At 39.9% G+C, this 13,856-nt stretch overlaps 1 protein-coding gene across 13 annotated transcripts in view; it reads right to left on the reverse strand.

Moving 5' to 3' along the window:
* SLC4A10 (solute carrier family 4 member 10) overlaps positions 1 to 13,856 on the reverse strand; it is a 1,044,586-nt gene that overhangs the window by 289,467 nt on the left and 741,263 nt on the right. For all 13 annotated transcript variants that reach the window (XM_069224249.1, XM_069224250.1, XM_069224244.1 and 10 more), the window contains exons 11-13: positions 11,629 to 11,729; positions 10,556 to 10,730; positions 10,183 to 10,316 (exon numbers count right to left, since the gene is read on the reverse strand). In XM_069224249.1, coding sequence (XP_069080350.1) covers positions 10,183 to 10,316; positions 10,556 to 10,730; positions 11,629 to 11,729 — 410 coding nt within the window. The remainder of the gene's footprint in view (positions 1 to 10,182; positions 10,317 to 10,555; positions 10,731 to 11,628; positions 11,730 to 13,856) is intronic.

Consider the following 13,856-nt stretch of genomic DNA (forward strand, 5'->3'; position numbering starts at 1 on the left):
GGGTTGCTCCAAATGTCCTTCCCTGACTTTGAAGACCAGTTTGACAGCCCTCCTCCCTTCCTGCTTCCCCATCTGCTGAGGAAAAATCTCTTCCCCCAGGCACATCTCTTTGTTTTGAGCCAGGCCACTTCACACCTCATCAAGGCAGCCTGGCTAGGCTGCCAGAGGATGACCAATCAGAGCAAAGCAGCAAAACACTGCAGGGCTGAAGTGGCAACTTTTCAGGTAAAGTTTAAAACTCTTTACCTGAACAAATTATATTACGTCCAACAATTGTAAGTTGTGAGAATTATTATAACAATTAATTTGATACCAAACTTAAGATATCTGTTACTTAAGGGGACTTTATAATTCAAAATAAAGCCTCCCCATTCCAGCCTATGAAGGGCATTCACTACAATGAGGGGAAAACAAATTTGGCTGTTTTACCTCACAAGGGCGAATAAAACTATGTTTTCTGGGCACCTCAGCAGTGCACCTATGGGGGCACCACCTATGCTGGGGTCTCTAAACCTACATGCTCTACCATATACTAGGGACTTATAGGTAGGCTGACTTAGCCAATCATAATTACCCTAATTTGCATTCTCATTTTATACAGAGCACAGACCCTTGGACTGGTTACCAGTACCCAGGGCACCATCAGAGTCAGGAAAACACCAGCAAAAAGTGAAAAATGGGGGCAACACATTAGGGGTCCTCTGCAATCAGCCCTGTTTTCTCACACAAAGTTGTTAACAAACATCCAAATTTCTCATGAATTTTAAGCAGGTTTGCCACAGGATTCATTAATCAATATCTAAATTATGAGTAAAGAAACACTTTTTTGACCTGCCACTTTAACTTTGCCCTAACTTTAGACATATGTAAAAAGGTCTAATTATTTAAACTGAGCAGGCTAGGTTTCTGGTAAATCTGATTGCACAGCCATGAAACTGCACCAAAGTTATTAGCAAAGCAGAGATTTTTTTGCCCCTCTTTGCCTTTTGCCCCCTCCTTCTTGGATATGCATTAAATTTGAGATTCCTGGATTGAGCTTAATTTACTAAGTATCTGGCAAAATTCATGCAGATTTATTAAACAGTATCAAAGTTATTAGCACAAGTAAACATTCTGTCTCTCCACCCTTTTCACCTTGCACCCCCTTAATGGACACACAAAATCCTTGCCATTACAACAGATAACCAAATATGCAATGGTTCCCAGATTTCATGCACTTTATCAAAGAATGTTATAGATTTCAGCAACTTAACAATTCTTTCCTTTTAATTGTGTCCTTCCTAGACTAATCTGTATAAGTTTAACAATATCAAGCATTAGCTAAACATACTAAACATATGCCAAGCATTGTGCAAATTTGCCAAATGGTGTTAAAGTTGAAGTTAAAGCCAAATTATCTCTATACTTGGACCCTTCAAGGCCTATTACACACATTTTTCAAGCAGTATCACCAAAAGTACTGAACAAAATTAGATCAAGCTAAGTAAGCACAATCATCTGAGTAAAGTTTAACCTTCAAGTTCACAGTGATGTTATTAATTATGTAGTGTTAGATGTCAATGGTGTCGTAAACCATGTTATGAGTGGTGTAAATGGTGCGGTCATAAGCAACGCATGGCGAGTATGAAAGTTATAGTTACTTCATTATTGAGCTAAAAAAATACCTTCAACCAATCTGATCTATGGGGGTCATTTTGACCTCTGCGGTCTTTTTCCAAGACCGCCGAGGGACTGCCGTGCGGGAGACCGCCAGTGGTGGCAGTTTGCCACTCGGCCTATTATGACCGTTGGCAGCTCTCCGTCCTTTTTCGGATGGAGAGCCGCCAACAGCCATACTGACGGGAGGCGGGGAAGTGGAGGTTGCTCCACCTCCACGCCAACAGAACACCGCCCAGCGAATCACATCCTGTGATTCACCGTGGCGGTGTTCTGTTGGCGGTGTGGTGTCGGTGGAGCAGCCCCCATGGCTCCCGTCCCCTCCCGGAGGATCGACGGATCAGGTAAGTCGATCATCCGTTAGGGGAGGGGGGTGGGGGGGAGTTGTGTGTTGTGTGGGTGCATGGGGGTGTGCGTCTGTGTATGTAGAGGGGGGTGTGAGTGCGTGCATGACTGCGGGGGTGTTGTGTATGGAACGGAGAACCAGCGGATGACCATGGCGGTTAATTCCACAAAGTAAGACCGCTAGCCTGTTGGCGGTCTTACCGCCGGTTCTCCGCCTTCCGCCAGGGTCATAATGACCCCCTATATCTATTTCTATATCTATATATATTCACTGAAAAATACAAAGGTTACAGGGACGTTACACTTAGGTTCACATGTTACATGCACAAAACCACAGAAGTTCAACAGTTATATTTATACTTATCTCAAGAAACTAGAACTAGTGCCCTAAGGTAACTGTAACTCGCGCCTCTACCATGCAGTTATGTCACCACTAATTTTATTCGAAATGTTGCAGTTATATTATGAATGATGTCATACAAGATATCATCACTGAAGTGATATGTGGGGTAAGTAGCAGTGCATATCGAGTGTGCAGGTTATAGTTACCTTAGGTCTTAACAAGGATCTCTGGGTAGTTCCAAAGTTTAAATGGAGAGCAAAGTTTTAAAGCATAGGATGGGCACAGTGCTATCCAACCTGTATAAGTAAAAACAATACCACCAATAGGATCTTCTCTCTACTTAAACTACTCTGCTTCATTGTTCGCATAAAATGTAGCACTTGAAGCCTGAAAGGATATTGTTTTGACCTATACTGAGTGCTCCCCAGAGCTCTGAAGAGCTCTAATAAGAGTGAAACACAGGGGTTGCTTTTATGCATTCTAGTTTGACTTCAATGGTATTTACCAATCCAAAGCTGTAATACTGTGCCTGGAGTGGTGAAACACTTTTGTCAGCATGGATGGCACTAGCTAATCCTATGCCTTAAGACTTTGCTTCAAAATGGCAAAAGGTTTTGTCTTTTTGTAACTTGGCATAGATGGCACTGTGCCAATCTTATGCTTAAAAACTTTGCTAGCGCTGATCAAGCCTCCGTGGAGCTGAGCCGTGTCATGGGAAAATAAACTTTTTTGCACTATTATTCCTGAGTGCTCCCATGTTCCTGCTAGAACAAGCTTGTAAGTTTAGAAGTTTCACTGGGAGTTGCTTCCACTGTAATGCAAAACACCACCGTACTGGTTGGACATTCAAATTGTTGATGCACGGTAAAGGCATTATTTGGGGACGATGTTGTAAAGGCTGGGACTCCCGCTTACTTAACCATCCAGATATATACATTTTCAACCTTAATTTAGCGAAAACTACAGAAGAGATTTACAGCAAATCAGAAAAAGCACTCTTTCAGGGAAAGAATCTAGGTGAAATTTGATGTAATTCAGTTCAGACCATTTAGGTGTAGCGATGTTTCAAAATCCTATGGGAAGTGGAGTGTGGGATTCATGGCCCATGAGGGGTAGAGCACTGGGGCTGCAGCCAACTCCCAGCTGCACATGGCCAAAGACCTTGCACAACACGGAAAGTATTGTGCTGATCCATCAAACAGTAACACGATAAAAGGGGGGGGTAGGGAACTTGTCTCAAAAGTAATGAGGGGTGGGTTTTTATTTCCAGATGCTTGCTAAAGATTTTGAGCCGCTACATGTGTGAATATTATAAAATGAAGGAATCTCACACTAGGCGGTAAGCATGTCATTAAGGTTGCATGTCTTTGTGCTCATCACAGGAATGTCAATCAATTAATCAAGCAATCAGGATTTATAAAGCACGGCTAATCACCCAATAAATTGTCCAGGCGCTTGCAGGTCTCGGAAGTTTAATCAAGCAGGCAGCTCTTGAGGGCTATTTGGAATTCCAGAAGTGAAGTGATGGCACAGAGATGTGTGGGGAGGTGGTTCCAGGTTTCTTCTGTGACGTGAAAGAAGGAGGACCCTCCACTTCTGCTTCAGTAGATGCTGGAAGTATGGGCAAGAGAAAAAGGGAGGCAGAGCATAGTCTTCTCAATGGTTAGTGAAAGTTCGAAAGGTGGTTAATATACGTGGGTCCTTGGTTGTGTAGAGCCTTGTTTGCGTGGGTCAGCAACTTCAATTGGCATCTCTTCTGTATGGGGAGCCAGTGGAGCTGTCTGAGGTGGGGTGTGATGTGGGTTCACGGGGAAGGCTAAGGATGAGTCTGGCTGTGGTGTTCTGTATGGTCCGAAGCCTCTGTAGGAACTGCGCGATGATTCTTACATAGATGGTGTTGCCGTACTCCAGTCAGCTGGTGATGAGGATCTGTGTCACAGTGCATCTCGTGTGTAGAGGTAGCCACTTGAAGATCTTACATAGCATGTGCAAAGTGAGGAAGCAGGCAGAGAAGATGGTGATGATCTGTGATTTCATGGTGATCTTGTTGTCAATGATGATTCCAAGGTTTCTGGTGTTGTCGGAGGGAGTGGGTGTGGGTCTTAGGTCTGATGGCCACCAGGAGTCATTCCATGTGGTGCTGCTGTTGCTAAAGATCAGTACTTCTGTCTTGTCTGTGTTCAGCTGCAGGCAGTTGTTCTTTATCCATTTAGCGACGCTTGTCATGCATCTGTGGAATGTGTGTAGATTATTTTACCAAATTACAGAGGGTTGTTCCTGGGGCCTTGAAGAAGATGCATTATCAGTGCCAAATACAAACCTGGCAACCTTCTGGCATAAAATTGTGGTTAGTGTGAAGTCTTCAAGAGGGTGATCCCATTACTGAGATTTCAGTACACAATCTTTTTTGAAGGGTGTTCAAAGTTTAAAATATGTGGAGGCATTTTGTTTGATAGGTAGGTGAATACAAGTAAAATGAGGGTAACATCCACTAAATGTGGCTGACTTAACAGCTATATATGCCCAGCATGTGGTCAAAGTTTCTGCCCAGTATCACTTGACTGGTGATGGAAAATTGGGCACAGGTGTAGCTCATTCAATTACTTCATGTCCACAAACCCTATCGGATTCTGTCACAATGACAGGATGTTATCATTAGTGAGGTCATCAATGATGTTACCAATGATATAATCAGTGATGCCATCAACAATGTCAGTTAACATTAGTGATGTAATATGTGAGCTCATAAGAGGTGCATGACGGGGTGCAAGTTAGTACTCCAAACTATAGATAGTGAATTTCAGTGTTATTTCTATTTTTAAACATTAATTCTTATCTCATTTCAACTCCTAACTATAAGATCACTTTAACCTTGTTTCTTTAGTGAATATACACATTTATGCATGTTATGTGCCTTGAAGCAAAGCACAATACTGGTGTCCACATGGTCTGTGATCTTTCTACCAGTGCCACTTTAATTCTCTGCTAGTGGTGCCTCCTGTTTGCTAGATGTCCATGCACTTCTTTTTCCAGACTTTGGGAGGAAAGGACTGTTGCATGCGCAAGAAGGTCATACTTTCGAATATTCTACACCCTGAAATGTGAATGTTCGCGCAACCGCATAAGATGACATTCACTTATCTTGCCTTCTACTATCATCTTTTTGGTTAGCAGTGCATAAATAGGAATTGAGCATTTTGGTGCTCTGCAAATTTAGAATATCATGTAAGTAATCCGCAAAATTGAATCTTAGGGCCACCCTGGTTTGTATCTCCTGCGATACATATTGTAAAATGCTTCAGTTGAGGTTTATTCTAGTCTTTCTCCTGTCCATACTTTAGTTTATGCCCCTTCGATGGCACCACTGTGGAATTGTAGGGCTAACATAAAGTTCTACATATTCTTCAATGCCTAACGTTGCAATCTATTAATCTATGATAAAGATTTTTTCTGGACATCAAACACATGAAGGAATGTCACCACTTAAGCAAGTTCTGCTTCTGTAATGTAGGTTATGTAGCCCTTTGCACAAAATGAAATATGTTTATTTGCAAGTAAGCGTTATCTCTGGTGTACTAGACCAAGAAGAGAATTATAAGAGAAACAGAATGTGTCTCTTGTTTCTGTTGGAATAATATGACTTAGTTTCCTCCAGACTGATTAGCCGGACACATTTATTTTTGCTCTCCTGTAAAGATGTAATGGAGTTCATATTGTACAAGAAGCATTTTTTTCTGGGTGCATGGTTGGCAATTTTAGTTATTGTGTCTAGTCATTGTTGTGCACATGAATATTTCACCATTAATCGTAAAGCTCATTGCAAATATGTTAACAAGCTTGTTGAAGACAAAACTATGTCCTAAAATGTATTGTGGAAACTTTTGCTTCTAAAATCTTATCACCTAGTGTTAACTTTGAAATGTTTTAAGCATTTTAGGTTTTCACTGTGGATAAGTAAAATGTTGGGAAGAGGTAATCATGTAAGAAATGGAGAACCAAAAAACATAAAAGAAGAAACAATGACATAGAAAGAGCCAAGCTAATTCCAAAACTTGAGTGACATGTTCATGTCTTTAATATTTGGGTTACTTTAAGGTTGTAGCATTGCCACGTGTACTGTAACTGAAACTACTGACCAAAGTGCTGCTGGTGAGGTGGTGAAATAGATACCAATGTGAAAGGAGACAACATAAGAGTTTATTGAAGGTTGTACTGAAGTAGTAACTGTGAAGATCCTACAGAAAAGGTTCAAAGAGACTGAAAATTTGAGGAAGCAGTGTGTGCTAATGTCACTCAACTGATTCAGCTAAACCTGTTGATAAGAAACAATGCTTTATAAGAGCATCACCTGAAAATGTCAGTTCCATTTTTTTTAAGTTATCAATGTCAACCAGAGTACTTGCTTAAAAATCTTAAAATCATATGTCAATAAGGGGCAGAAACCAAGACAGTGTTGTCCATATTCACACGAAGTTGGTGTCTATTTCTCCATGGATTATTTGCCCTTTTGCAGAAAGATGGATATACATGCTTTCACACATGACTATGGTGGTGAAAGGCATATGTATGAGTGAATTGCCATGAATTAAGACAGTTACCTTCATCACACTACTCAAGGGCCCTTCATGTTGGAATTGAGAATTGTGGATTTCTCTATCCATCTTTTCTAAAAATGACCAAATGCAAAGCAAGAGAAAGTCAAGCAAAAATGTGTCAAATGTGTATGAGAATTAACAAAAGGGGCAAAATGGGGTGGGGGTTCTACGTTGCAACTTCTAAGGCAGCATATACTTGGAAAATTAAACACTGGATCATGTCAATTTTCTGTGAGTAAAAATTGACCCCTTCCTGAAAAGTCACTGTGAAAAATGTTGTCAATACAGCTGGATACAACATAGAACATTTGCAAATCTGTGCTATGTGGTACAGATGTTGTCCATGAAGCTTTTGTGTATGTGGTGACTTCAAAATTCACAACCAGAAAAGCTATATATCATTGGGTATGGAATATATTAGAATCAGTGTACATGTATGTTGCAAACTGCAGATTATTCAACTGATAGAGCCTTCAACATGCACGGTCAGCAAATTGTATTCATATGATTCACACATGGTGCTATGTGCATCTAATAAACTTTCTAATGAAAGCAAAATCTCTATGTCTGCAATATGGCTTTTGGTGCTTTAAATGGTTGAAATGTTTTTGTGCTTTGTTTTTAGTGAGCTATACTTTCGAACCAGTGGTGATGGAAACTGACTTTGAAGTGCAGTGTCAGTACTTCTCATTAATTCAGAAAAAAGACAGTGGACCAAAAATGTTATATTCGCTAAAATGTACGATGAAAGATTTCTTATGAAACTTCAGCAGATGAGCCTATTAGTAATAGTAGATTGTAATAAGGATAGACGTGTTTAATGCAGCTACAGACAAGATTATTGCAAGTCTGCTGGGGAGATGTCGTGATAGGTGTTTGTGTGAATTTTAAGTTAAGATCATAAAACCCTTTAAGGATAACTTCCAGAGCCACAATGTGTCTTGTTATTTTGATTTGCTCAGTATCAACCCCATAAAATCATATATTATGCATAACTTGTGAATTTCAACATTTAGCAGCAAGTAGAAAACAGAGAAATCTAATATTGTTTGAGTATGGACCATCCTTGCAGATCTAGATTGATAATCCCAGTATTGTTCCCAATTTGGTGGAACAACATTCTAATGTTGCAAAACACAAGTCTAAGTGCAACACATGCAAGGAACTGAATAACCTCCTGCTATCATTTATAATTGCACAATTACAGCTTGAAATATAAACCTTCTAGTTTCTCCTCAATGCTTATAAATTATCATTGACAATTTCCTCTTCTCGGGTGGCATGAGAGGGGCCACTTTCAAAGTTCAAGTACATCTTAAAAAGACTGCAACATTTTGTAGGCCCATTTAGAAACCTTTATGTTCATATTCAAAGTTAAATTGTGCTTTGATGGCACTAAGCAAAAATTAAATAATGGATTTTTTAAATGTTGAGAATAAAATACTGCAATTAATGTTAACTGTTTAACACTGTTTGCAAGACTCAGTAAATGGAAATCATTTGATTTTCACATATTGTTTTACATATTTTAAACCTTGAAACTTTGCACAGTTATTGAGTCTAAGTGATTTTTAGTCACTTTGGGTTAGATGTATCAAATAATGTAATGAAAAATATGCTGTAAATATACCATTTTGGGTCTATGGGAGAATGGTTTGTACATATAGCCCTTTGTTTATACCGTTTTATACTAAGAAAAAATTCAAAATTTTAAAATGCTTGCTTTTGTACTTGACACGTTTGTTCGTGTTCTCCATATGGATATCTGTACACTCCTTGTTCTGATCCTGAGGGGATATCATGCTGCGATATAAGACCATCATTTACTATAAAAAATAAATGGCATAACAGAATATAATGAAAAATATGTAGTAAAATACACTAAGTTTACTTTATCTTTTCAAAAATATCATTGAGAAACCTTGTTTGCAGTATCCGAGCCCAAACGCTGCACTTGCTTGCTCTGTGTTATATGGGGGAATGTCTCCTATAATTAGGGCTGCATGTTGGACTCTGTTAAACAGCAAATATCATATGAAATGCTATTTTGATATAATTATAAATATGATTCCTGCACCTAAAATTTATGAAACAAGCTATGATTTTATGATAAAGAATGGTTGAAAACATAAAAAGTAAATTAATGTCTTGTACAGGTTTTTGTGAATTATAGATATAAAGAAATATATATATTTTGGGGTCTAACGAACATCATAATTTAGCATTCACTCAAATACATTACACTGAGTAGAAGAGAGTTAGAGAGGCCAATAGTTAATGTTTCATAACTAAAGTTGCAGAGTTATTTTAGACTTCTTAAAAGTAATAAAAACAATCATACTTTTCATTCAGGTTTCTGCCAGGATGTAGGTCTGCTGTCCGTTGCAGCTCTCTGCATCTGAGCAATTGATGTAGGCCATGGGAAGTCCCATGCTAATTCTCAGAACAATGATATAAAATAGGTGTAACCTATGCAACCTGTCTATCAGTGATATAACGGCTTTGCCAGCCCCTCGCCCCGCAAAGAGGGAGGCTAATCGCATCAGAATGCAACACCTACACTGGTACAAGCCTCCTTTACATGTTTTACATGTTTAATCACTAGTGTGAGATTATTCTAATTTACTAATGACCACAACTTGATTAAAATTTGTACTATGGTAATTTCTGAACAGAAGTGGTTTTCAGTGTATTCAGTTCGGAAGGGATGAATGTAAAACTCAGATGAATAAATTACTCCTGATCTTCAAATGCATACATATTTGAAGAACATCTCAGGCAAGCTCTGGAATACAAATTCATTGACTATATATAATTTTTTCTGACCTCCTAGTATTTGTTGCAGCACCACAATCAAACAATGAACCTGAAGACTGTGCATTGTTAATGCACAGTCACGCAGAGAACGCATCCATGGCTCTCTTTAATATGATTTACCACAAAACAATTGCTGTGGCGGCCGTCTTTGAAATCAATTCGCACACAATGGGTTGCTTTAAGAATCCCAATTTCATTATCCGGAACACAGTGAGGCAGAATTAAAGCACTTGTGGAGAACCTATAATTGTAAAAACATGAAAGACTGGACTCGCTTTGTGTTCTGTAACCGATTCTGCTTAATACAAAACAGCAAAAAAATACAACTGCTTTCTCTTCCTTAAAAAGTATACCGTCATACCATTCTCTTGTTTCAGACAGATTGAAACCATTTACAATCTAGATTCAAAAAGCATAATAACTCACTTGCAAAATTTGAATAAAATCTTTTCAAACACCAGCACCGGTCCCGTGCTGCCCAATATGGTTAAAGGTTGTCCCCCAAACAGACAGTAGGCGATTCCGGTCATAGAGGCTCCGAAAAGAGATTCTATTGCACTCTGCGGTGGGAAAGAACACTTGAATGTTTTCATTTCTCTCTTTTGGATAGACAGTGTCAAATGTTATCGAGTTTTATTTTAACAGTTACATTATTTGCATATCATTGCACCTTCATCTATAACCATGTTACCATCTTGACGTCTTAATCCATGTTGTAAATTTCAGTATCTATGTCAAAAAGTAAAAAAAAAAAAAACTCGCCCGTATTTTGAAATGCACGTAAAACTATAACACATACTATACGACCTTCAGTTGCCTCTCCGAGTAAGCCCCCAAATGTGATGACTGGAGACATGCAAGCGCAGTAGAGGAACAGAAAGGAAGCCAGACACTGTAAACTGAAAGCATCTTTAAAGTCACTCCAAAAGTATGGGGCTTTTCTTTTGACATCCATGACCAGTCCTCCAAATAACCTGAGAAGGAAACAATTCCAATAAATCACACTTCCATATGAGTAGCAGAACATCAAATAGCTTATAAGAGTGAAAAAACCAGTGGTTCTCAGACCACTGGAAATCTACAGCCATTTAAATTTATAAATCATCTTTCCCATCTAAGTGCAGTAGGGACAGTTTTTTGTTTTTAAACTTTGGACATCCGTACACATTTACATGTGTGTATGTTTTCTGGATATTTTGATTTTGACTCTACTGTTATTTTAATGTTGGGCAAACATGATAACTCATGTGAGACTGCTGTTTGGAATCCTACTTCAGAGCACAAGCATTTTTCGTTTTACTTAGCAGACCCCAGAATGTTAGATACGATCATCTGCACCGCTTATATAGTTTCAGCAGACAATTGTCATAAATATTTTATACCTTCATATTTTGACTGGATTACCACCAAAAGTACTATTTAATCAAAGTGCTTATGGACGGCATATGTTGGAGGACATTTGTGCTATTTTGAGACAAAAAGCAATGACTCACACGCGGGTATTTTCATGGCAACTGAATGCTAAGTTGAAAGATATAAAGCATGACCTAGGGATACTCAAAGGGGCTTCTCAGATTTGGTAACTGCTGTATGAATGAGCAAATTCTACAGCTCATTCCATGCTTTGTGTCTCAATTTCTTTATGATAATTTTTCTACACCATAACCCAAAAGTGAGCTTCAACTTTAGTAATGAATTTGTGAAGGTAACTTTCTATGGGGAACTGTGTGTCCTGAGCTCTCAAACCCGTTCTTTTTTCAGGATTGCAATTACCTTTCTTTGGTGAAGACATTGTTATGACAGAAAAAGCTGGATCAACTGAATTAGGTATGCTTTTGATTCTTTAGCACATTGTTGAATTTCAGCACTAACCTCCCTGTTCTCTGTAGCTCTGGTCCACTGTGGCCTTCGTGCTCTTCACACTCTCCATGGGTTGCTGTGCCATTCGGCACTCCCGGAGTCTTTCGTTTTTCCTGAAAAATATTTTTATGACTATAACATTCAATTACAGAAAGTATATCTGAAATAATAACTTATACTGTATAACTATATTTTCATCAATAAAGTGTGAAAGTAAAAAATATACTATCAAAAGTAGTACTTCTGAAATCGGAGTCTTATATCGTCGAACATTATGCATGCACTGATTAACTGGTCGTCGGGGAAGAACTGTAGGGTGGTGGCTGCTCTCATGGCTCAGTTGAGTGGGAAATCCTCACCCCATATAGCCTTAAAAGCAACTCTCAGTGAATGGTCCGCAATTTTGTATAGGCACATGCTTACTTCGCATAAACATTCCCAATAATGCCCCATCCTTGTATAAAACACAGGACAGAGTTTAAGTATTTTCTGTATGTTATAAGAGCTCTAAGAAAGCGGGTTACTAGCTGTTATGGATATGAGTTCTTCACAAGTAATAAATCTGCAACATTACCTTTACTGGGAGCCAAGTACTCCAATGTAGCACATGACTCTCTCAGGATAGCAAAGCTTAACAGCCAAAGGGCTACTTGGGCAAGGTGGTATGAGCCAGTATCCCACCTTGCTGGTATGGAGCAAACAACTTGTTAGGGTGTGATCACTTTAGTAAAAGCAGACATAGGGCATATTAAGCCACTTTATACTTTTAGTGTTATTTTGCAATTCGTGGCCAGCTCTAACTACGAGGAACATTCTTTTCAGGCCACCTGGGCAGGAAACTTTATTTTTCTTCTGGAGCCTGGTTTCTATGCTTATTAAGACGCATGCATGACCTGTCCTCTCTCTGGGCTCCTGGCCCCTGCTTTTGCCCAGGGGCTTCCTCTATGGGCCCTCCGCAAACCACCAGCAGAGTACACTCCCTGCCTCACTTGCTGGCTCATGATGTTGGTCATCTTACAAGTGACATGTGTTCCATCAGTGGAGTCAGTGGCCTCCCTCCTGATGGGGTATGCAACCTGCAATACCAGTCCACAGAAAAGCCAAAGGACCCCCCCCCCCCAGCAGGATCATCCTGCTACTGACCCTCAGAGGGTGAAAGGGAGCTGGTCCTACTGGCCCTCGAGGAAACCTCATAGTCTATGGATGCCAGCTGGAGTCCAAAAGTCCTAAACGTCCATTCATGCCACAGAGTCAGGTGGCTTCTCCTTTTAGCTAGGCATTCCTCTGGAGTTGACGCTTCTAGGTCCTGTGAGTTCTATAGAGCCTCTCCCTTCTGCAGCAGTTTTTAAGATGGGGTTCTAGAAGCTAGGTACCTCTGCCTAATCCTATGGTGCCACACCATCATTTAAACATTGCCACAACCCTCCTGCACAGTATTTTGGGACATTTCAACGTAGCGACCTAAGGTGGGCTGTAGAAAGACCTTCCACAAGAGTCTCACTCTCCACCCCAACTGACACAGCTGCCTGATTCCTTCCAACCAAAACTTCAAATGGGGCCATCCATTGGTTGGCTGCAGAGATCAGGCAGTTTTCCCTTGTTTCTGTGGGAGTGTATGTTATCAAGCCAGGTGCAGCGTCAAGAGCTAATTAGCACTTGCATATTCTTTACTCACGGTTTCCTTTCCTAGTAACAAGCCCAAGCACTGTCAAAAGGTTCTGTTATGTGGGGAGGCCTTTGATCCTCTTTCTTCGCCCAATCAGGGGGACAAATTCCTGGAATCTGAATATGGGCTGAGCCAGGGAAATATATCAGTTCTCCAAGTGCCTTAAGGAGTTCAGATATCACAAAATGATTTTAGATCTGCACTTGAGGTACATTTGTAGCCCAAGATTAAGACCTGACCTGTATTCCCTAGCCCTAAGTAGTGCAGAATTGCTGCGGTGAAGATTTTGCCCATAATGTGTAAATCAGTAAAGAACATGAACATTTCAGTATTCATTATAAACTTACAGAAGCTCAGCATCAATCCCTGACAGATCCCTTCTGCGACAAGGTATCTATGCGCACAAAGATGTCTGAGCTTGACGGCTGTCTCATACACTCACCTGCAACATGGAGGCACAAATGTGAGCTGACATGTTTGCGTGGAACCAGCCAAAAGTCTTATACACTAGGAGGGCAGCAGCAGGCCTTATCTTAAAAGTCGACACTGGCAGTAGCAGTCAATTTCCACAGAA

The sequence above is a fragment of the Pleurodeles waltl genome, chromosome 3_1 (assembly GCF_031143425.1).
Source record: "Pleurodeles waltl isolate 20211129_DDA chromosome 3_1, aPleWal1.hap1.20221129, whole genome shotgun sequence".
NCBI classification, from domain to species: domain Eukaryota; kingdom Metazoa; phylum Chordata; class Amphibia; order Caudata; family Salamandridae; genus Pleurodeles; species Pleurodeles waltl.